We start from the raw sequence: 25020 nt of genomic DNA on the forward strand, positions 1-25020 counted from the left end.
GACACAATCTTATATATACATATATATATATATATATATATATATAGGGGCGTAGCTACCATTATAATAAAAAGCCCGGGCTTACACATGATTTTTGTTTAAAAAGCATAAAATTTATAATTCTTGCCAAAATTACCTCAAATACTATCTAACTGTAAAGCTTTGAAACCTATCGGGCTCACACGAAAAATAATGGCTTGCTACGCGCCTGCTATACACTGGACTTTTGTTATGACCTAGGACGGTGAAGCTTGTGTTTTCTGAGAAACCACTGGAATAGTGAAGGTAAAATTTGGCATGCTGATCCTATGAATGATAACATATGAATTTCTACAACGGGTTCAAATCTGATTTCCAATATGGCCGCTATGTCCGTTGATTTCGAAAATGCGACGCGTGTGACAATGTCTAATATATAGCATGCGAAACATAAACATCCAGAATATCTACATTCAGCTAACGTCTGTGTCAAAACGGGCCTCATAACGGCTCACACTATCGTAATAACGGTAATATACAGGTCAAAACCAGAGCTTCACGGTTAGCAGAAAAGAAAACACAAAGTCCACAGAAGTGAGTGAAATGATCGTTTAATGTGTCAGAAGAACATGCTTACAACATATGCTTGGAAAGACCATAATGTATAAATTGTATCAGTCCAGAATATGTTCACTGAAACAATGTAGTCAAACAACTGATTAACTTTGTATTTGTTGGCCAAATGACAAACGACTTACAGCAGAATATGCCCCTCAGGTATGAATGCATGAGTGACAAACCTTGAAACAAAATGGCGGCGAACTCGGAATCAAACCAGCGAGGAAACGTTTCGGGAATGCTGAGTGAGTGAGTGGGTATGGTTTTACGCCGCTTTCAGCAATATTCCAGCAATATCACGACCGGGAACACCAGAAATGGGCTTCACACATTGTATCCATGTGGGGAATCGAACCCGGGTCTTCGGCGTGACGAGCCTACGCTTTAACCACTAGGCTACCTCGCTGCCCCTCTGGAATGCTCAAAGCGAATCATGGAAGCTCAGACTACTCTGAGGGAGACCCATGCGGCCATGCCTAGCAGGGGCGGATACAGCTTTTGAGAGAAAAAAAAAGGTGCACACTTCATTTTCACCCGAGTTTCAATGGTCATTCAACTTTCAGCACAAGGGAAAGGGGAAAGGGGGGGGGGGGGCGCACCCCTGCACCCCCCTCTGGATCCGCCTATACCTAATGGTATAAAGAAAACTCAAAAGGCAGATCAACAACTGAACTATATTATTAAGGCAAATCTTAGCTTTCCTTTCCCAGTTTCATATCTGCATGCTTTTCAAATATGCTCAGCGTCATCTGTGCGGTCACGAAGATAAAGCTAAAACTTTGTATTTTCAACACTCAAGAGAGCATCTGCAATGAACTATTTTCTACCCAAACTAACTCATAACTGTCATGCATTGTATGTGCATGGACTAAATAACTGAAAGTCTGTTTTGGGACAGGTGTTTTGTGTAGAATAATTATAGTGCGCACAAATCTACGCTCGTAAGCATGCTCATAGCTACACTATGTCGCTTGACCCCACATTGTGCTGGACACTGGGCTTGAAATTTGACCTGTCATATGATGCATACTGATTCAAAAATGAAGCATACAGCTTTATTGATGACAACTTCTTGTTTATTGCATAAAGCGATGTTCCCATGTAGATTATTTCATTGTTATCAAGCTAACTGTGATGGAAGAATCTACATGGAAACGTTGCTCCATGCAATAAACAAGAAGTTTTCATCCACAAAGTTGTATGCCAATTCACCAATTCAAGAATACCAGGGGTGCAGCTGATAACATTTCTTGGTTCCCAGATGGGTTATTGTAATGAAACAGGACTGTTGATAAAGCTTCATGGAATTGTCGGTGAATTTTGATATGACCAAATAAATGATTACTCTTGGGGAGGTCAATATGGAAAACATGGACCGTTGGACGTGACCAATTCCACAATCCAGTCTGACCACCTCACTGGTCAGGTCCTCGGGTCCTTGCTTTAATAGATCAACCTTGTCAAGGGTAGTTCTTTATGTAGCAATGAGTGAGTGAGTAAGTTTAGCTTTAAGCCGCACTCAGCAATATTCCAGCTATAGGGCGGTGATCTGTAAATAATCGAGTCTGGACCAGACAATCCAGTGATCAACAGCATGAGCATCGATCTGCGCAATTGGGGACCGATGACAGGTGTCAACCAAGTCCGCGAGCCTGACCACCCGATCCCGTTGTAGCGATGATGATGATGATGACGATGGTGGAATTAATTTATTATATACATAATTATACAAGTAAACTTTTTTTACTGTCAATCTGTCAAAATATGGCCTGCAAGGAAGAGAATGTCCATGAAGACTGCCGACTTAAAGATTATGTCTGTGAAAAATGCAGACCAATGCAGTTTTTTTCGTCACTCATCTGCCTTTAAAAGCAGGCAGAACAATAAAATAGAGCAGAACCGGCCAGCAGCGAGCGGACAGACCAGAAGAAAGGCAAGACAGGGACTTGAAGGGACGAACTGACCAGTCAATCCAGCCCATCTGCTGCCCAAGTGTCAGCCTCACTTCACCACCTTCCTCTGGTAGCCTCTGTCGGACACTGCAAGTTTTGTGCATGTTGTTCGTCCTGCCCCATAAATTGTACTGTTAGAAATAAAACGACCATTCTTTGTTGACACTTCTCATTGTGTTGTCTCAAGAGCTCTCCATATTCATCAACATACTCTCATACTTACTTTAAACCACCCTCAGTTGCAGCAAACACAAATTAATGATATGCAAAGACAAAAGACCAAAGGGTTTTTTCCATGACTATTCAGGACTATTCTTCTGTGGAATAAGAATTACAAACCAGCAGAACTGCAGTCAGACTGGTCGGGTGTTCATGGAGGAAAAGCTGTAACAATTTCATTCTGTCCTTGAGAAAATTTATGTTCCATGAATAATTTCATGTATCTAAAAATATCAATGGAAACTGATGAAGATGAAGGGGAAGGTGAGTTCAGTGACTAAGCATTACACCAGAACTGATTAAAACAATATGACCTTCATAAAATATTGATCCACTGCTTGTGTAATGGCAACTGCAAAACTATTTCAATATCTAGCATAGCACATGAAAATGTGTCTTCAGGTGACCCGTATGTTAAATGAAAAGATGTCACAATTTCATATTGTCCCTGAGCAAGCAGCATGAACAAATTTATGTATCTACAAATAACAATTGCCAGAAATCAATGCCATCACCCTCCACAGATTAACTTAAAGTGACGTTCCAATTCTCCAAATTTCTACATAGTTCCCTTCAAGAGGATAATCATTTTGATGCCATTTCAGAACATCTTTGACATGCATGATATAAAGACATAACCAGTGTCTAAATACACAGCACCCAGGAATAATACCAAGCATTTAGATGTGTGTATTGCCCATCCATGTGCATCATGTTCTTCATCATCTTTACATGAAATTGTTTCAAGTTTCATCACATCTTTTCATATGTCATCACATGTCCACAGGATTTGCATGTTTTCGAGTACATATCTTCATCCTCATCGTAGGTTTCCTCACCAAACTCATGTTCATGGGATCCGGAATCTTTCCTCCATAAACTGCTTCGGACTGCCATCCTCAACTCTGAAGGTAAGACAAGAATGTGTTATATTACCTACGAGGGCGAACATATCAGGGTTCATATTTTTCATACGATGCCCGAGGACAAAATATCGCTTTGTCATGGTGACGTGACGTCATGAACAATGCTATGACGTCACGTTTCTTCTGTGACGTTGCGTTCTACATGCGGAGACGGTGGGTAGACAGCCTATGTTTGAAAGTAGATTTGGGTTTATATATTCCTCAGTTTGACGACTTCGGTAATAAACAGAATATTATATTTGTGCTCATGTCATACTATGTTTATGACACTCGTGCCTAAATATCGGTATATCCCTCGCACTCGCTCGGGAAATACCAACACATTAGGCACTCGTGTTGTAAACATAGTATGACATGGGCACTCATATAATATCCTCTATGTAATTTTATGTCATTCAACAACATACAGTGATCCCCTGTCATTGCAGATGGAATGTTCCAATTTCCTTACAACTAATTTCCTAATCAAGAGTACAACATACCACAAACACACACAAAGACAGAAACTAACACATGCATCCACAGTTTGCCTGCTTGTTTCGGTTTCTATATTCATATTTTCCTAATATATCGCTTGTAGTGGTAATAATTAATAATGAATTTTTTTATGAACTATTAGGCCAGACCATTTGTCTTTCTTGTTTTACGGATTTTTGTCTTCAGAAAACCTAAAGGCAGGAGGAAAAAATAAAATAAAATAAAATAACCAAAGTAAAATTCCTTCTAAATACTAAAAGTATTTTATTTTTGAAATTTATGAAGTGCATATGGGCAAAATAGAATAAAAAAAAAAATCCTTGTAAGTTTACATTTTTGGCCAATAAAAACATTAGGATTTTATTTTTAGAGCGGGGAAAAATAATATTTATTTTTTTCTTAATCTTGAAAAAATACGACCGGTGGATCCGTAAAACAAGAAATAAAATTGGTCTGGCCTTAGTTCAAGCTAACTCCTCACAAACACGAAAGTGTCAGCCTTTTGAGAAATGCAGTTCAACATGGACACCCAAATCAGACTCAAATACTGATTCTGGGCATAGCAGTCCTTGTCCTATCCACTTAATGCTGAGCATCAGGCAGGGAAACAACAAGTACCATCATTTAACATCTTTAACTATGATGTGGCTGAGGCTTGAAGATGCTTCTGAAAGATGCTTCATCTAGAAAACCATGGCGGCAGCACTACCAGCATGGTGAAAGTTTCCTGTTACTATGTCATACCTTTAACTCTCTTGTCAAACTTCTTCTGTTTGGACTTCTCTCTGTTCTGACCTCTCTTCTCATGTTGTTCCTCCAGCGTCTCCTCATCCCCCCACACCTCCATGGCCCTAGCTGAAACCTGCAGCAACAACTCATGCATTAGCCAAATATATGATGACTTGAACTCATTTCTCTAGTGGAATACTGAACTGGCTGGAAACACTGCAAAAACTGCTATAACAATTAAAATATAAATATTATTAAATACATTTAACATGAACTGGTTGTCGCTTCTGAGATTATTATGTTACGTTTTAATGCACAATTCACATAAATCTTTATCCATTGGACAAGAGTGAGTGAGCGAGTGAGTTTAGTTTTAAGCCGCTTTTAGCAATATTCCAGCAATATCACAGCGGTCGTCGTCGGCGAGACAACCAATGCTTTAACCACTAGGCTACCCCACCGCCCCCATTGGACAAGAAGTCTGTCATATGACCTGAGACACACACGTTTTGTGTATGTTCTTAGTGACGTCCTTCCAGGAAGGTCTAGGTTTGAATTGGTCTCATCAAGCCTTGATGGTCATCAGCGGACACTAACAAGATGGTGTGATCAGGGTTACTGACTTGGCTGATGTATGTCCCCATATTCCAATTTTGTAAATGAATAATTTCAATCACTGGATTGTCAGGTCAAGACTCTATTAATTGCCGATTGCATAAATATTACCAAATGTGGCTCTAAACTAACAAACAGCAGTATACATTGTCTCATCAACAGTACTGGAACTTCCGGGTGAGTGAATAGATTAACATCACTGGATCAGTATTTTCATATCACTAATGACTCTCTATTATTGGCTGTGTGAATAATGCATACATTACTGACTATTGGTTCTTCTAACATAAGTTTCAAAGAAGCAAATACGTAGACACTAGTGTTGGGAATTGGTTAAAATCTCATAATTGATGATTGGTTCATTACCACCGATCAATCATCGAACATAATTGGTTAGCGTCATTTATGAAATTTGTTAATGCACAAAAAAGTAAGGAAAAAATCATGTAGTTATTTTGGGTTTTTTTGGCAAAACTTCACATCTTTAAAGGATGACTAGTATGGAGGAACATAAACTTCTTAGAGTCTTTAGATAAATTCAACCATGACTTGGAACAAGCTTGTAGTGCTTATGAAATGTAACAGACAAAACCAACCTAGTGAAAAATACTGTTAATGAAAACAAGTGTTCTAGAATTGTTTATGTTCGATTATGAGAAAACATGATCGATTGCTTGGTATAGTCACTGCGACCAATCTTTGATTATTTCAATTAATCGGATCACCACTAGTAGACACGCTGTTTATTGTTAACACAGAGCCATAAACTCTTATGGGCAACACATTGTCAGGTGTTCTTTTGTCATGAAGGTTGAGAAAGTCATATTTATTTTCACTTGTCTCTAAAAATGATTTGCTGAAAAGTTGCCATCTACCTGAAGGTAAAAGTGATTCTCCAGAAGGAAATGCCACAAGTTCTTCCTGAACATCACCAGACTAGCAGACCCATTAATTTGTAACAATGGCCTGTTTATCATGTGTACTTACTCTTACCATTATCCCACTTGACAAACAGGTCACTTCTACTGTGTCAGGGTTTTACAGCTACTGGAATTATCTCCCTTACCTTTACATTATAACAGTTTATATGGCCACTGAACAGACACTTCACCTGGCTAGAGTTACTTCCCTTATTTCCCAAGTCCTGTTTATGTTTTGTTTGTTTGCGGCCTGTAAATCAAAGAGTCTGAACAAGACAAGACCAGTGATCAACAGCATGAGCATCAATCCACACAATTGGGATACAATGACATATGTCACATATAGTTTATCTGACGTTGCGACTTTGTAACAATTTTGAAACTGAGCATCTCAACTGTCTTCCACGATCAAACCAGATCAGATATCAAGCAAGGCTCCAGATAAGTTTTCAACATCAGGAGTACATACTCCTTATTTGTTCAATATTGAGTACTGGAAAACCTTAAGTGTACATTTAGAGTACTGAATGGAAGCTAATGGACTATCAGTAATCTTGTGTTTTGTTTCAAATATGCACCACAACATTGCTACTCTTGTGGAAACAGGTCAATAAACAATAAAACAATACTTTTTTTCAGATAAATACGTCTGTAAATGATTCTAAGACTGTACACCATTGCTGTGGTGCGTATCTGCTACGTTTTCTAAATTATTTCCTATCGTATCGTGCATATTTTTTTATCTGTACATACGCCAATACAGCCCTTATCTGGAGCCCTGATCAAGTCCATATAAGCGCAGGGGTGGTGGGGTAGCCTTGTGGTTAAAGTGTTCGCTTGTCACACCGAAGACCCAGGTTCGATTCCCCACATGGCCACAATGTGTGAAGCCCGTTTCTAGTGTCCCTCTGCCGTGATATTGCTGTTGTAAAACTAAAACTCACTCACCAGATAAGCACAAGCTGCTGCACACAAGTGCTTTATATCACTATGTTAGTGTAATAATCTTGAATATGAAATGACAAACTTCATTTCCCCTTGCCTCACATGATCTTGTACTCAAAATAGAGCATCTAACGTCATGTGATTGACATTGGGAATAACACGATTTTGAGTATAATGAGCATTCTATTCACTGAAACAATTTTCCAGGAAAATATGCCAGGAACAGCTTCAAAAGGTGTGTGATTATCTAAGTTTCATGGTACAGCTTCATAAAGGTGTGTGATTACCTGAGTTTAATGGTACAGCTTCAAAAAGGTGTGTGATTACCGGAGTTTCATGGTACAGCTTCATAATGGTGTGTGATTACAGCTTCATAGCTTTATAAAGGTGTGTGATTACCTGAGTTTCATGGTACAGCTTCATAATGGTGTGTGATTACCCGAGTTTCATGGTGCAGCTTTATAAAGGTGTGTGATTACCTGAGTTTCATGGTACAGCTTCATAATGGTGTGTGATTACCCGAGTTTCATGGTGCAGCTTTATAAAGGTGTGTGATTACCTGAGTTTCATGGTGCAGCTTTATAAAGGTCTGTGATTACCTGAGTTTCATGGTACAGCTTCATAAAGGTGTGTGATTATCTGAGTCTTGAGGTACAGCTTCATAAAGGTGTGTGATTACTTGAGTCTTGAGATAGAGCCTAGTAAAAGTGTGCGATTACAAGAGTTTTTAGGTACAGTTTCATAAACATGTGTGATTACCTGAGTCTTGAGGTACAGCTTCATAAAGGGGGGTGATTAGCTGAGTTTCATGGTACAGCTTTATAAAAGTGTGTGATTACCTGAGTCTCCAGGTACAGCTTCATATCCCCCCATCTTTCATTGTGAGGATTCTTCCTGATGATGAACTTTAGAGGCGGTTCTCTTTTATCAAAGTCACAGTCTTTCAGGAGAAACCTCTTCTTTGCATCTGATTTGGTAATCAAGCCATACTTTTCCTCATCTTGTCTGTGTGCAAGACGAAACACTATTTTCAACACCAAACTTTAACACCACAAGAACAAAAACTATTCCAGTAAGATTTAACACGGTAACAGACTGTTATGTTTTTCAAGAGAAACATATTTGTGTCATGATACTGTCTTTGAGTGAGTGAGTTGGGTTCTATACCGCTTTTAGCAATATTCCAGCAAGGGGTCACGGCAGGGGACACCAGAAATGGGCTTCACACAATGTGCCCATGCGGGGAATCGTACCCGGGCGAACGCCTTAACCCACTGACCCTACTGTCTTCGAACATGGTCCCAAAAGGAATTCTGCATTTCATTAAGATTCACAAAAACATGTTAAGGTTGTAATCATTACACATTACAGAATGTTACACAATTCACACCTGCAGATAGTCACATCAAATGATTGAACATACTACATTGTCCTCACCAGCAAATATCTCTGTCCCATACAATGGTTAATGCAAATCAAAGGATTCAACACTACAGTCTCACCTGCAGACATCACACACAGTGACATCAAAGTACTGGAGGAGGAAGGACTCCATAAACTCCTTCCCACATCCATCACACACTAAGTTGTCGACTGCCAACACAGGACCTGCAACAGTTACAGGGACAAGAGGTTCTGTTAATGTAAACACGCCAGAACACCAGATCGCTAAGCCTACAGAACCCAACATCATCAGGTCCATCTGACAAATTAAAATACGTTTTTGCCCCTCTGACAAATAAAAATACAAATTAAAATAAGTTTAGTGGATGTCCCATTTAATCTTAATAATATCATTACCTGTGTGAAAATTATCTTCAAAAACACAAAGAAGTTTTCATAATGCAAATATTCTGACTTTCTTCATTTACTTGCATCTCAGTATTTCCTGCCATTAGCATCACTGTGATACTTCAGCTATATATTATGGTCAGGGTCATCATTTACCATGATCTCAACTTGATCTTTAACATACTGAGAATGAAAACAATATATTGGAGTTATTAGTGTAATCGAGTTTGGGTCAGGCAATCCTGTGATTGATACATGACCATCTTCTGCCAACTGGATACACATTAAAAGCTAAACCAGTCCATGAAATCCCCATTGTACCAATGTCATGACGGAAACACCTCTGGCCCAGTTTTCATTGTCTTATATTACAACCCGTATATCCAGGATAGAATTGATCTTCAGTAACCCATGCTTGTCATAAGAGGCGACTAACGGGATCGGGTGGTCACGCTCGCTGACTTGGTTGCCACATGTCATCGTAGATCAATGCTCATGCTGTTGATCACTAGATTGTCTGGTACAAACTTGATTATTTATAATACGCCGCCATAGAGCTGAATATTGCTGACTGTGGTGTAAAACTAAACTCACTTAATCACTTCTATTACAGCATGTCAGCTTGAAGTGGGAAAACAGCCAACTGTGACAGGTCTCCACTACTTTGGTGGAATCCATGATCACTGCTGTGGTACTGACAAACCCAAAACATAATCAGTTTGAACTGGGAATAAACTTAAGATCATACGTTCTCCCATATCTAAGGGAGGCAACCCTTTCATGTCTAGTGTCTGATGCCCCATTAACATTCCCACATTCCTGCCTCCCCCCATTCAAAGAAATATGAGAACTTTCAAGAGGGTGCTACCTTCAGGATGAACGATGTTTTTGTGTACATTTTGCAAAGCTTCATCATCTTCTTCGATGTAGAACCCTCCACCAGAATCGATCTCACGAGGCGGTGCCTTAACTTTGTGTTTGTCCCTGCAAACAGAGCAGCATCACCACGGTTACAGACATATGACCATGATGAAAAGACATTACAATCAGATCTTGAATGATTTAGCATGTTTTGTGGAGAAATACTGCAAATTCTAAAACACATATTTTCAGCAATTATTATAAGCCTTGCTAGTTTTGTTGTTTAACAATGCACTCAGCAATAGTCCAGCGATATTGACTTTGTTGGAGCAAATAGACATGTTTCAATGTTTAAAAGGCATTTCACAAATACACAAATAATAAACTATCAGTTTACTGTTGTCTGAGCACTAACTAATGAATCAGAATCCAGGGCTACAGATAAGGGGCGTACAGGCGTAATGTACGCCTCAAAATCAATTAAGTACGACACAATATAAGATTTCAAGCGTATCGTGTACGCACATAAATACCTTCGTACGTCTAACATTTAATTTCCGTGCGTATCGTGCAAATGGAAATCTATTTCGGATAAATACTTGTCAAGAGTTTCTTTGCGAAACAGGATTTGACACATAACGAAACCCTGACAGTAGGAATCCCTTGCGTTGCCATGCAATGACATGCGTCACTATTTTTCGATTGGCTAAAAACTACACTGTTCCTATTTATATCCAGTCGGATCTGATATTTCGCGCATCACACAGTCGCTCAGTTATTTCTCACACGTCTTCAAATACAAATACATGATTGGAAATAGTGATCGATGAATCGTCCAGACAAACAACATCAACTCGCTCACACAAAAACATGTCAGTACTCCTTCAAACTTCTCAGTACACCTCCACTTGCAATATGCTGTGTAAGTACACTCACACCCCCAAAAGTTATCTGGAGCCCTGAGAATCAATTCAAATATAACTTATCACACGTTACAAAATATACAAAATTGAGTGAGCTGGTTCTAAAGCCACGTTGAACAGATTTACAGAGCTGGATAAAATTCCAAAACTGAGGTCAAAGACGTTTCGGGTTTAGTGAAATACACAGGCACAGATACGATGCTGACAAGCAGACAACGATAACAATCACACATACTGATAATCTCATAGATGTGGTGGAAAGTAAAAATAAAATATCATTCTCTCACTATCAGTTGTCATTTTGCTTAAAACATATCAAGCTTGAACCATCTGTTATGCAAAGTATCATGATTATTTTATTGCTAATTAATTATGAAATATTGCATTCATACAACTACATGACTAATTCTGTAATAGGTCTAAATGTCATAACTCATTAGGATAGTTATGCAAATTTCTCAACAGTATGTGTCGGCATCCATGCCTAAGCTGAAACATGGAGAACAATGTATGTTAACAATGTTAAACATATGGCATGTATTATCATATTATTAAAGAAGTGATACTCTTCGTGTTCATACAACATCAGAGTTCAGAGACCGTTCTGAGAACAATGACACCCTTTTCTCAGTCAGATTTTGAAAGCACTTTGGAACCATTGGACAAAACACAAACAAAACGATTCCATTTAAATTCAGTTTGTCACATGCAGACTTCTTTACAACATAGTAGATTAGGAAACAGAGATTGGCAAAGATACATCAAACATTACACATACCTGCAAACAGTTTGAACCTGAGTATGAAAACTAAAGCAAACTTGCAGAAAAAATAAATTTCAGGTGGTTTAAATCAGAAATTGAAATCAGTATTATTTGAGAATATTTGAGTATTCTTAAATTTAAGCTAAAACTCATATGTGAGCTTATGTTTGTTTTACGAAATTGTGTTGATGTTTTGGGAATGACCCATGACCAGTGTTTTTTAAAACTGTAGTCATATAATTTATAAAGCGTCATTGAACAAGACAGAATGGAACTTGGCTTAGATCATTATCACAGGGATTGGGAAAGGCAAGGGCCATGGGCCATTTTGCACATTAGAATAAAAAATGGCCCATTAAAATTTTGAAGTTTACTATTGATACAAGGGCAGTGGCCCATTCTAAATTCAGAAAATGGCTAATAATCCTGAAAATGGCCCATTGTCAAAGTTCTCTATCCCAATCCCTGTTATCAAATACTGGTTTGGTCCAGAACTAAATACAAACTATTTCTGGAGAATAAAACAACAAATACCCCAACAGGCATACCATACCCACTATGTGTGGTTAGGATAACAGACAACTTACGGGTTCCCCTCTGGATAAGGCCTGCTCTGTAAGCGTGCCTGTTTAAGCAGGAGAGCTCTTTGCCTGTTTCTCTCAATCCGAGCCAACTGTGCCTTGGTCAGTTTCGGCTCTGATTCCTGTGAGTCAGGACTAGGTGGACTGTCATCAACTGTTAAAACAAAGTAAACAGTTTTTTTAAATATCCAGACAGGAAGCATGCAAGATTTTTGCAAATACCGGTAGTATGGTTATTATGTTATTTCTTAACCCTGTCATTCATGATAAGATTGTCACTTTGATCCGACAATCTTTCTTGCAAAACATACACCACAATATACAAACACATTGCTTTCATGTTCAAGATAGGCAATTATTTCTGACTTCTTTGAAGGGCATTTTTAAAGTTGCGGTGATGAAGAATGATGATAATGTTATGGCTATACAACTTCTATATTCTGTGAAAGGTGACGTTTCAACATAGATTCTAATGTCACTTGCTTAACAATGTCACTTGCTTAACAATGACATTAGAATCTATTTCGAAACGTCACCTTTCACAGAATATAGAAGTTGTATAGCCATAAAGTTATCATCATTCTTCAATTATTTCTGCTTCGTGAAAATGTAGGTTACTGAAAAAGGATCAGATTAAAATGAAACCAAAAGTTTCCCACCAAAATGGTACAACAATGTCTAAAATCGTAATGGATTTTCTTTGCAAACACAGCACCATATATATAATTACACATGTATATGGATAATAATCTTTGTCGCTAATCACCATACATTTATTTGACAGACAATATGAGACAAGTCTCACATTGTCCATTTTCATTTACTATTCTCACAAAACCTTTGTGCATATTTACATGAAACAGCAATTTATTGATCTGAAAAATAGATCCAGTCACTCTTCATCCCTTATTCTTGTGTTTACATAATAAAACGCCATGCATTCAATATCTGCGTTATCTGCTTTGAGTGCTCCTGGTTCTCTATGGTGATGATAATGATATTTGTGTTATGCCTGGATAATTGTCAGGTATTCAGTCTTTAATAAAAATACTTATATTGTGCCAATCTGTATTTCAAAAGTAACCCTAAAGTGTGAATACATCATAATTTGTTGGGAAAATATCATCATGATCAGTGGCGTATAACAACACGACATGTTATTGAAATAAGCACGGATCAGTTGCAGCTGTATGTGTCGTGTAATTGTGTTTATTTTCTCAATGATTAATGTCCAATCGCCTCTGGTTGTGCCTAGACACGGTGTTACACCCTGTTATACCCTGACGTGGTATAACCTGTCGTTTTCGACGGTGGTGGTTTGTTTGTTTCCGGACGTAGTCACTGGTAGTAGCGGCAACCCATTGAAAATATCACGAATTGATTGAAATGATCACCGATTGGTAATAGGTTCGGGCCATGCTTCGTTTGGGATGTTACACTTCGATTGAATTGTTACACACTCTTAGGTAGTCACCCATACTTGTTCTACGGAAGATGTTCAGGACAGGATTTCAAGTTATGAGTCTCATAATCAGACTGAAATTGCTGAACATGCTAAAAGCCGTTTTGACGAGTCAAGAAACAATTACCTGCTGACATTTTCTTCTGCCTTCAAATAATTCTTCGAAATCACATGAAGGAAGATTTCCGCTGGAACATGATCAGTTTTTGTAGCCTGCTACAAATTCACAGTGTTGGTAAACAATTCAATACATGGAGGTTGACATCTTGAAATTAGCGCCATCTATAATCATGGGAAGTAACTCTTCTCCGCGCAGTCGACTGATTAATGCCCATGTGTGCAGTCAGATACCATAATAAATTTATTTTATTGTCTGTTCACTAACATGAACGTTATGTATCTTAGCTATTCGAGACTGCAATTAATAACGATGAAGAAGTAACAGACTAAAATATATTGCCATGGCGTATGTAGTTCATTTTATAATTGGCGACTACTGACTGTCGGATAGCTTAGGATACATACTTGTCTGAGTTCATTAATCTTGTTTTGATTACTGACTAGTGTTATTGTCACCAGTGACTCTGTTAAAACCTCTGGTAATCATTAAATAAACAGTTGTATGGTTGAAGAAGCTTCCTGTCAACCTACTTAATCCTGTGTTATCAACCTCTTCTGTTGTAAAAAACATCTCATTTTCGCCTCATCCCTCATCTATTGTCCAAACATCTTATGTATACTATATATATCACCCAAAATTACTTCTCATGTACCACATGCTTGACAACGACATTAGAATCTGTGTCGAAACATCGCCTATACAGAATAAAGCGGCCTGTATATCCATAAAAATAGTCCTCATTCTTCATCTACACATCTTCTAGAATGCCAATCAAAGAAGTTGTATGGTTGACTATACGAGTTCATAAATTATAAACACAAACCACTCGGAGATGTTTTAGATAAACAGTTTTGCCCTTTTGACTTTAATCTATGGCTTTTGACTTTTCTTTCGCCCTTTTGACTTTTCCAGTTTTGTTCCTTTTGTCCCTTTTGACCCGTTCCCCATTAAAGTAGCTTACATTAAGTACATTTCCTGACATACTGACGTGAACTCAATAGAACAATTGCCATGTACTTTCGTACATACAGGGGTGAGTTCAATAGTACTCTGTCAGACATACAGGACCCAGGATCCGAGGTTATAAAAGGATTTCATATACTATCAAGCACGTAGATGCATTTCATTTACAAATAATATTCACACTTCGTTTACTGGTGTGCAAATATATAATGTATAAGCTTCAGTACCGCACCATAAGTTAATAGGACATCACACGTATTGATATTAAAAATATAATATGTATAATAGTTGAATTGTAGACACCAGAATAGATGTAATGAGAATATGTAGAATACCTATTGTATGATCTAACTCGTATATGTATGTTTTATATGAACATATTAACTTTTGACAGACTTTCAAATCTTGAAAATATGTATGATGAATCTGTATGGGTTAAACTATTTCTTCCACAAAAACCATTAATCATTTACACAGTTTACAGACCTGAAAGTAATACTGCCAACTTTTGGAGCAGATTTGACAATAGCATTGAAGGTGCTTTAGATATTTCAAGTAAAGTTATTTTTGTCGGTGACTTGAATGAAAACTTACTTTCCACAGCCAATCTAAACTTAACAGACATCTTACTTAGACAAAAACTTACGTAATGTTATAACGGAACCCACAAGGGTGACCAAGACAACCAGCACTCTTTTAGATCCAATAGTTGTTAGTGACGTAGTTGATGTTGTTGAAAGAGGTGTTGTTGATTTTGATAAAAGTATAAGTGATAACAAAGGCACGTTTGTCAGCCTTGATGTACATGGATCAACTAAAGCTGCATATCCTAGAAAAGTTTGGTGTTACAATAATGGTGATTATGAAAAACTGAATGCACTTGTTAGCAGTACGGATTGGATGTCACTGTTTACTGACTGTTCTAATGTTGAAAATGCTTGCTGTGTATTTTATGAACGTTTTAACGATTATACCAATGTATTCCTTCTAGAACTGTGATGATAAGATCAAATGACAAACCATGGTATGACTCAAATATTCGACGTGAAATTAGGAAGCGGGATCGACTCAGGAATAAAAGCTAGGAGAACACGGAAGGAAACTGATGTTATGAAATGCAAAAGCAGCGTAATAAAGTTAATAATATGAAATGTTATGCAAAAGAACATTTTTATTCAAGTCTTGACGAATTTGTATTCGAACTCAATGGTGAAAATAAATCATCATATTGGAAAATGTTACGCAGTTTGATCAAGACGTCAGGTTCTGCTTCCTTCATTCCCGCTTTGAAAAGAAATGCAGATGAAGGTTGTCAATCAGCTTTTTCAAATTTTGATAAAGCTAATATGTTAAATGAATATTTTGAGTCTATATCTAATTTAAATGGTGCAGATACCACATGTTTACCACATTTTGACAAACGTACCGATGCGGTATTGGAAACATTAAAATCGAAGTTAATGAGGTTTCAGATATCATTAAATGTCTACCTCTTAAGAAAGCTGCTGGGCCAGACCAGATTAGTCGCCACTTACTCAGAAAAACTGTTAATTCCATAAGTCCATTCCTGTGCATATTACTTAACATGTCACTAAATTTGTGTGTGTATCCTAGCCAATGGAAGTATGCAAATGTTATCCCCTTATTCAAGAAAGGTGACCATTCGGTTGTATCAAATTATCGCCCAATTTCACTTATTAGTTGTGTTGGGAAGTTGTTTGAAAGAGTTGTGTTTAAGCATGTTTATAATTTCTTTGTGTCAAACGATTTGTTACACAAATATCAGTGTAGGCTTCCGGAGAGGTCATTCTACTGTACATCAACTTGTAGAAATGTATAATCAAATTTGTACATCACTCGATAACAAAGAATACTATGGTCTTTTGCGATGTATCAAAGGCCTTTGATAGAGTTTGGCACAGAGGACTTATGCTTAAATTAGAGATGTATTGAGTCAGTGGAAAACTCCTTGATTGGTTTAATAGTTATGTAACTGATCGCAATCAATCAGTCTTTGTTAATGGGTCGTTATCCAAGCCTATGGTGTTGAAAGCAGGAGTTCCCCAGACATCAGTTTTAGGCCCATTTCTTTTTATTGTGTATGTAAATGAGATAGCTGATAAGCTACATTGTATAAGTCGGCTTTTCGCTGACGATACTTCACTGGCAACTTTATCAAAGGACAAACAAGTGATGGAAAGAGCCATGAATGAAAATCTAGAAATATTAAGCGATTGGGCAAAGGTCTGGTTAATTTCTTACAATCCGGAAAAACTGAAGCTATATTATTTACTTTGAAAGATGGCCGAAAAGACATTAATTTGAAGTTTGATAACTGCAATATAAAAACAGTCGATTTTCATAAACATCTGGGTTTAATCTTCACGTCTAACGGGAGTTGGCATCATCATATTGAAAACATTATCAAAAAGACATCTAAAATAATTGGAGCATTTCGGAAATTAAAGTTCTTACTAAATAGAACAACACTAGCAAAAATATATACTGTATTTATAAGGCCACACTTTGAGTAAGCATGCGAGGTATGGGATGGATGTTTGATTGAACAAGCTAAAAGATTAGAAAAACTTCAACTTGAAGCAGCGGGCATAGTTACTGGTCTTCCAAGATATGCATCTTCCAGTTCATTGTATTATGAAACGTGATGGGATTTACTTTCTGAGAGTAGGAGTAGACGCAAATTAACATTATTTTATAAAATTCAATAACTTTAGTCAACCATATACAAGACTGAGGTACTCAACGTCATCTTTTATTCCATCAACAGTTAAAGTGTGGAATAATATTCCCTTAGCTATTAGAAATTGCGACTATGTTGCCTCGTTTAAATCTTATATCCACGTGAAGTAAAAATTATTCATATGGAATAAAGAAGTTCAATGTTATGCACACTAGATTAAGATATATGACGAGTACACTTAATTATTATTTATATAGAATAAATGTAAAAAATGACGCATCATGTCAATATGGCCATAGATGTGAGAATGTTTTTCATTACTCCCTTGAATGTCCATTGTATACTATTCAAAGACATAAACTGTTAAAATCTTTAGAACATATTGTCAAAAATAGAACACTGATTGATATTAATCTTATCTTACATGGCAATGCAGGTCTCTCAATCACTGAAAACCAGAACGTTTTCAAATATGTACATATCTATATCACTCAAACAAAACGCTTTCTCAGTTAACATCTGTTGTACATATCCTAGCCTATGTCTGTCACTTGTGTACTTTGTTGTAAGATGAATTGTGTAATTATCTGGAGAGGGCTTTTCTAAATTGGATAACTTGTGCCCAATCCTTTTCTTGAATGAATAAAATATGTTTAAAACAAAAACATATGTATGACATAATGTATATGAACATCTGGGAAATAAAAAGATGAAAATAAAAAATAAATAAAAAAGATTTCGTGCTCAACTCAATTTCATGCTCAATTTCATGCTGGTGTCAGTATACAGTAGATATTTATTCAAATCCAAAAGTAGAATTTAAAAAAGTTAAATTGACATACCCTTGATATTCTGGTCAGAAACACTAACAAACAATTAAGGTGGGCTTTTAAATTGGTTAAATAATCAAGATTTTAAAAATATGTATTCTATGGCCATTTTCAATCTCAAAACCTTACAGTAACTTTCAAGATACAATCATGCAGTGGCCACTAACACAGAGCAATCTTAGATACAATCAATCTTAGGCCCCTACACAGTCAATACAAATCAGTAATGTGGCTTTATCGTCTCCCGCAGAAATCTGATGCTATCCAAATATTGTTATATTTTAAATGTAACTAATACATATTGTTATGTTATTGTTTACAAACAATTCTTTTCACATGATATGCAAATTAGCTGGTTGCTATGGCGAAAAGCTCAGTGGATGCTGCGCCCGAGCCATCGCAAGCGAGTGTTAAAAGGGAGGTAACTCTTACTATTTATGCACAGTTATATAAACACAAACACGTGTGAACGGTTGTTGGAAGTAGCGATTTCTTCCCATCAGAATGCCAGAAGGACCAGAGCTTCACCTCGCAAGTAGATTCGTCAACTTTGCTTGTAAAGGAAGAGTATTTGCGGGGAAAATCGTGAAATCGGATGTGCATAAGAGTAAAGACATCATTTGGGATCACACCGATTACACAATATCGGCTTCCTCGAGAGGAAAGGAGTTGAAATTGACATTGACAGCGTTAGGTGACAGTCCTAGCAAGGACAAAAAGAAGCATGCAATCTCGCCACGATCCGTAGATATCATGTTTCAGTTTGGCATGTCTGGGAAATTCAATTTTTGTGGCGTGGATGAAATGGAGAAGCACTCTCATTTGAATTTCTACACCAAGAAGGCCGAAGGTTCAAATCCTGAAGTGTTGAGTTTCGTCGACTACAGACGGTTTGGGAAGTGGACAGAGAAGTGGGACTGGGCAGCTGATCGAGGGCCGTGTGTGATGTTCGAATATCCGGCGTTTAGGTACTCAGAATCTTTAAGACAAAACTCTTTATTACACTTCAAAAACGGTGTATTCATCGGAAGCTAATTATATACAGGTTTAATAGGTTTGTCTTGGTTGTAGCCAATATTGTCTCCATGGTTACAGACTGACATTTAGACCGTAAAAAGTTATCTTATTTAAAAATAACATATGTATCATGATTTATACAATCCTTTTGCTTCCAGTTGATATATATTTTGCTATTTACGTAAATATCAAATGGTCTAAAATTATCACACACTGAATTTTTGTCACTGCCAAGAAAAGCGTTGGAATTATTTAAAAAAAACTTTCAGTTATTTGTTTGTCTTTTTAAAACATTTAAAACCTTTTTCTCACAGTGAAGTTAAGATAATCTGCCCCATGACAACTATCTATGTAGTGGGCGGTGGGGTAGCCTAGCTTGTGGTTAAAGCGTTGGCTCGTCACTCCGAAGACCCGGGTTCGATTCCCCACATGGGTACAATGTGTGAAGCCCATTTCTGGTGTCCCCCGCCGTGATGTTGCAGGAATATTGCTAAAAGCGGCGTAAAACCAAAACTCACTCACTATCTATGTAACACTGGAGGCACAGGTGGCTCAGTCAAGGGTGCTGCGTGGCGGTGGGGTAGCCTAGTGGTCAAAGCGTTCGCTCATAACGCCAAAGACCCGGTTCAGTTCCCCACATTGGCACAATGTGTCAAAGACCGTTTCTCATGCCCCCCTCCAAGATATTGCTGGAATATTGCTAAAAGTGGCATAAAGCAGTATTCACTCATTAAAGGGCGTTACAATACTTAGTGCAGAGTTGTGTCCCTAAGTTAGGTGTTCCAGAAAACACTAAATCCATATTTTTCCTGATCATGTCCCTTGGTTTGTCTGCTCCATACCTATACTCGCTTTCACACACACATTATTTTAAGCCTCCCCTTTCACTACCCCCACCACAGGCAGTTGCTTAAGTCTATCCATATTTATTCAAATGGTGCCATTTCAGACAAAACGTGTTGGACAATCTTAACCAGGCAGCTTTCAACAAACCAATCTGTGAAGTTTTGCTGAACCAGAAATACTTCAATGGGGTTGGAAACTATCTCCGAGCAGAAATACTGTACAGGTAGGTCTGAGAGCAGAAATACTGTACAGGTAGAACCTAGAGTTGAAATACTTTACAGGTAGGTCCTTGAGCAGAAATACCTGTACAGGTAGAACCCAGGTTAGAAATACTGTACATGTACAGGTAGGACCTAAAGCAGAAAATGAAATACTTTACAGGTAGGTCCTTGAGCAGAAATACCTGTACAGGTAGAACCCTGGTTAGAAATACTGTACATGTACAGGTAGGACCTAAAGCAGAAAATGAAATACTTTACAGGTAGGTCCTTGAGCAGAATTCCTGAACACTTAGGTCCAAGAGCAAAAATACTGGTAAAACTGTATGTATGTATATCTAGTAAGTGCTCAACCAGTACTTGTTGTTCACCAGTTCACCATTAAAGTGTTTCGAAGGATTGCAGATTTCTCATGTCATGATAGTGATTTAATTGATGATTGTCATAGTAACCTACTTTTGAAACTACTGTATGTAACATGGTGTATGTTAGATAGTTATTGTAAACTGATGTTGGCAGCCAATATATGTGAAGAAATGTATGTAAAATGATAGACATGTACTTGAGTTCATGTTTGTACATGACAGAGCTGGAGTGCCACCATTTAAGTGTGCCCGGTCAGTGCTGGAGAAACTGTCCCCTGGTCAGGAAGAGAAGAAAGTGGTGGTCAAGTCGGAGAGTCCAGACATCCTACAATTGTGCAACATCTTACCTCTGGAGGTCATTAATATAGGTAAAATCTTCAGCTTGTTCAAAGATAGTAAATCAATACTGGTGCTGCCTAGGTGACCAAATGGCTGCCAGGCATGCATATTCCTGGTTGGATGACCTTGAAGCAGGGTCTACTCTGTATCCTGAGTGACTGTTCACAGATACGGTGTTGACAGCATCAACCTCTGGTTTGATTGCTCATTAAATCCCATTGCTGTGGAAGGTAGTCCAAGTCATCCACATCTGATCTCGGATTTGTGGTACATAAGCAACTACCATCCTGATAACTGTCTTGTGGAGAAATCAGTCACTAGTCTCATGACATGGGAACAGATGACTGTATCTAACCCAGATAATTAATACACTCATACATAAGCAGATTTAATTAAAATATGTAATTCTCAAAAAGTTCTATACAAATATGATGTGAATTTTCTAATGTTCTGATTCCTTTTGTTTTGAAACATTCACTCTTTCATGCTGACCAAAACAGTTTCCTCTGATATTAGTTTCCATGGTAACATGAATATGGTTATGAATGTTGCAGGTGCCACCAGCTATGGTCTGTATGGAACGAAATCCATGAACAAGTTTATGGATTGGCTTCAGTGCTACTACAACCCCAGTATGAAGAACATGGCCGACCACAACAAGAGAACCATCTGGTTCACAGGAGACCCTGGACCGATGGTGCCAAAAGGTAAGGCCGCACGAGAAATGTTAATTTGCTGTATTGAGTTGCCTCCCTTCCCTTGTTCGTAGTCAACAGATGGGTTTACTTTAATGAGACTCTTAAGATGGGCTTTAACTCACTAACAAACAACAACACACCCACCACTTTGCTCTTTTTCTTGTTAACACATATACTGCAAGTGCCTTTTCTTGCCCCCTGAGTGGCTAATTGTGGTTTTATTGTTTGTTCCCATAACAACCCCAAGGGTGCAATGTGTGAAGGCCATATCTGGAGTCCCCTCAGTGATGTTACTGGAATATTGCTAAAAGCTGCTTAAAACATACTCGCTCACTCCCATTAAAGCAAAATCTCTTGAAGTCACTTCATAACGAAAAACAGGATCCATGGATATGAAAAATAGATGTTTCAGTTATTATCCCCCGCAACACGTTTTGCGGGGGGTATTAAAATGGACTCTGTCCGTGCGTCCGTCCGTCCGTCCGTGCACATTTGTCTTTTCCGGAGCAGAACTCTAAAACCGTTCAATATTTCTTCACCAAACTTAGCACATACATGGATCTGGTGGTGTACTGGTGCCTTTTGGTAGTTTTGGAATTCTGAACAAAATATTTTTGGCGTTTCCGTGGCAACAAGTTCGACTTGGACTGAAATTGGTGGTAGTGCTCTTTTCCGGAGCTGAACTCTAAAACCGGTCACTATTTCTTCACCAAACTTGGCACATAGATTGCTCTGACACTGTACTGGTGCCTTTTGGTAGTTTTGGATTTCTGAATAAAATATTTTTTGCGTTTCCATGGCAACAAGTTTGACTCAAACTGAAATTGGTGGTAGTGCTCTTTCCCGGAGCAGAACACTAAAACCGTTCAATGTTTCTTCACCAAACTTGGCACATACATAGATCTGGTGGTGTACTGGTGCCTTTTGGTAGTTTTGGATTTCTGAATAAAATATTTTTGGCTTTTCCATGGCAACAAGTTTGACTTAGACTGAAATTGGTGATAGTGCTCTTTTCTGGAGCAGAACTGTAAAAACCTTTCAATACTCTCCTTCCACTTTTCTATATACACACCTAAATGTTTGACATAATCATAACTCGTAGACATAATCATGAAGAGTATTTTGCCATTGCGGGGGATATTGATGACTTTGTCTTCTTGTCTAATTTGTTTCAGAACAAAAAACAAAGAGGATAAAGAAAACTTCCAAGATCGTGAAAAGGAAGTCAAAGCAGATGCTGGTAAGTTGTCATAAACTGAGCTACACCCAGGTGTCTTGGGCAAGTATGCTGTGCTGTTTCCAGCAATATTTGTAGACAGAGAGAAATTTATGAGAAAATAGCTATCGATATAGATCACAGTGATTGATAATCGATAACTAAATATCAATCAATTATCAGTGAATAGCGAGACGTAACTTTGAGCAAAAATACCAAAATCGTCTGAAAGAAATATATCTTTCACATCACTTGTGAGTGATGACAGTGGTTTTACATGGACTACTAACAAAACATATTCAAGAAGCAGACCAAGAATTGAGTCCTACATTTGTATGATGTGTGAGAAAATTAAATCTTGTTTCTGCCACAAAAGTTAATGTAAAAATTTATCAATAACTCATTTTTCATATCGATAATCATTAATATATTATTCCTATCAAGTATACTTCCCATTATCGATCATTTTCCCAGCCCTACAGATTAGTCACCCCCAAATCAGTGGAAAGCATGTATGGGAATTTTTGTTGAAATTTATAATATTTATAATTTAACTGGGTCAATGATTAAAGCATTTCAAGGGAGACAACTCTCTATCACTCTACGTCTATCCTGAAAGAAACGTTTGCTATGTTTAAGCTATCACAGACCTTGAATGTTCCTGTACTGGAATGTCCCTATTGTCAGATGTTGTCTTTGACCTTGTTACAATCTCTTGATGTTTTCACTGCTTATAGGAAGCAGGAGAAGAAATGCCAGAGATCCTCCAGTCTCCAGCAAAGAAAACAAAAACAGAGGGCAGAATGACAAGAAAAAAGCTTCAAGACACAGTAGAAAAGGAAACAAAACCAAAATCAAAGAAAGCTAAAACAGAAAAAAATACAAAGTCCAAATCAGCTGAAAATGTGAAACCAAAGAATGTAAAGACTAAGAAAACAACCAAATCATCCTCATCACAAGAAACAGATGCCCAGTCCTCCAGTGTGAAGCCAAGCAGGCACAGGAAATCAGGTGAAATAGACAAAGGCGTTGGGGATGGCTTGACCAGTGCTGGGAATGGGACAAAGGTCAAGGTCAAGGGTGGAGCAAGGAGGAGCACCAGGACCACCTCCACAGAGTCCAGGACAAGTTCTAGTTCTGGGGATGTGAACGATTCAGTCACACAGTTGAAAAGTAGTAAGAGGAGCACGAGGCAAATTCAAAAGAGATTTCATAGTTGTAGTTCTGGATTAAAGTAATATATCAGGGACCCTCCCTGAAACTATTAATGGTGCTCGTGGGTTATAGATGATCTGTTTATTTGACTTCACCATTTTATTGTTGACCTCAGGCAAAATGTTTTAAACTGTATGACGAAAATCCTTGTAATGGTTCAGCCGATTGGAGAATTAATGAGTCTCATTAAGTGTGATGCGAGTGGAGGTGAGCACTGTTGTATGTATGTTCATTAACCCTTTATCAACCATTCATCAACCATTCATCAACCATTCATCACTTCATTGTATGTTAGTGAATAAATGTAACAACATATTATAGGCTTCTATTTTCTGTAGTCTGAAAAAATTTACACGCCAATTTATAATGTTTCTGGAAACAGCTGGTATTGTCCAGTGGATAATGCACCTGTCTTGGAGGACAAAAGGTCAGTGGATGAAATCATCTTGCGTCATACTAGATGACGTTTACAGATTTCACTTGTTACTCTGATAGAGGCGCCACCAAAGTGGGAAAAGAAGAATTGGTCATCTCACAGGGTATATGGTGTCTGTATGGGTCATCCTAGGGGTGGTGGGGTAGCCTAGTGGTTAAAGCGTTGGCTCGTCACGCCGAAAACCCGGGTTCAAATCCTCACATGGGTACAATGTGTGAAGCCCATTTCTGGTGTCCACCGCCGTGATGCTGCTGGAATATTGCTAAAAGCGTAAAAGCAAACTCAGTCAGTGTA

General features: G+C 37.9%; 2 protein-coding genes and 1 long non-coding RNA gene across 3 annotated transcripts; 1 reads left to right on the plus strand and 2 right to left on the minus strand.

Annotated features, from left to right (window-relative positions):
- Positions 1-574: 574 nt before the first annotated feature.
- LOC124288602 lies at positions 575-2198 on the minus strand. The gene is made up of 2 exons (XR_006901488.1): positions 1227-2198; positions 575-1073 (listed from the first exon to the last, which is right to left on the minus strand). It is a non-coding gene; the product is annotated as an uncharacterized LOC124288602 (long non-coding RNA).
- Positions 2199-2238: 40 nt separating this feature from the next.
- LOC124288557 (DNA repair protein complementing XP-A cells homolog) lies at positions 2239-14058 on the minus strand. Its single transcript, XM_046725113.1, has 7 exons — positions 13889-14058; positions 12306-12453; positions 10040-10155; positions 8883-8988; positions 8220-8385; positions 4916-5033; positions 2239-3673 (listed from the first exon to the last, which is right to left on the minus strand). The coding sequence occupies exons 1-7, from the start codon at positions 13896-13898 to the stop codon at positions 3522-3524; spliced, it is 816 nt and encodes a 271-aa protein (XP_046581069.1). The 5' UTR covers positions 13899-14058; the 3' UTR covers positions 2239-3521.
- A 4766-nt stretch (positions 14059-18824) lies between these two features.
- LOC124288548 (endonuclease 8-like 1) lies at positions 18825-24605 on the plus strand. Its single transcript, XM_046725102.1, has 6 exons — positions 18825-19344; positions 20343-20462; positions 21045-21190; positions 21716-21868; positions 23035-23099; positions 23813-24605. The coding sequence occupies exons 1-6, from the start codon at positions 18881-18883 to the stop codon at positions 24311-24313; spliced, it is 1449 nt and encodes a 482-aa protein (XP_046581058.1). The 5' UTR covers positions 18825-18880; the 3' UTR covers positions 24314-24605.
- The last annotated feature ends 415 nt before the right edge of the window (positions 24606-25020 follow it).

This window comes from Haliotis rubra, unplaced genomic scaffold (genome assembly GCF_003918875.1).
Source record: "Haliotis rubra isolate DU_JTF1 unplaced genomic scaffold, ASM391887v1 Scf1111, whole genome shotgun sequence".
In the NCBI taxonomy this organism is placed as follows: Eukaryota; Metazoa; Mollusca; class Gastropoda; order Lepetellida; family Haliotidae; genus Haliotis; species Haliotis rubra.

Coding starts and splice junctions, on each gene's coding strand:
- LOC124288557 (XM_046725113.1), bottom strand. Junction 10,156..12,305: donor CCTTATCCAGAGGGGAACCC/GTAAGTTGTCTG, acceptor CTCTGTTTGCAG/GGACAAACACAAAGTTAAGG. Junction 8,989..10,039: donor AAACATCGTTCATCCTGAAG/GTAGCACCCTCT, acceptor TAACTGTTGCAG/GTCCTGTGTTGGCAGTCGAC.
- LOC124288548 (XM_046725102.1), top strand. CDS start 18,881: ATGCCAGAAGGACCAGAGCTTCACCTCGCAAGTAGATTCGTCAACTTT. Junction 19,345..20,342: donor TTCGAATATCCGGCGTTTAG/GTACTCAGAATC, acceptor GTGCCATTTCAG/ACAAAACGTGTTGGACAATC. Junction 23,100..23,812: donor GGAAGTCAAAGCAGATGCTG/GTAAGTTGTCAT, acceptor CACTGCTTATAG/GAAGCAGGAGAAGAAATGCC.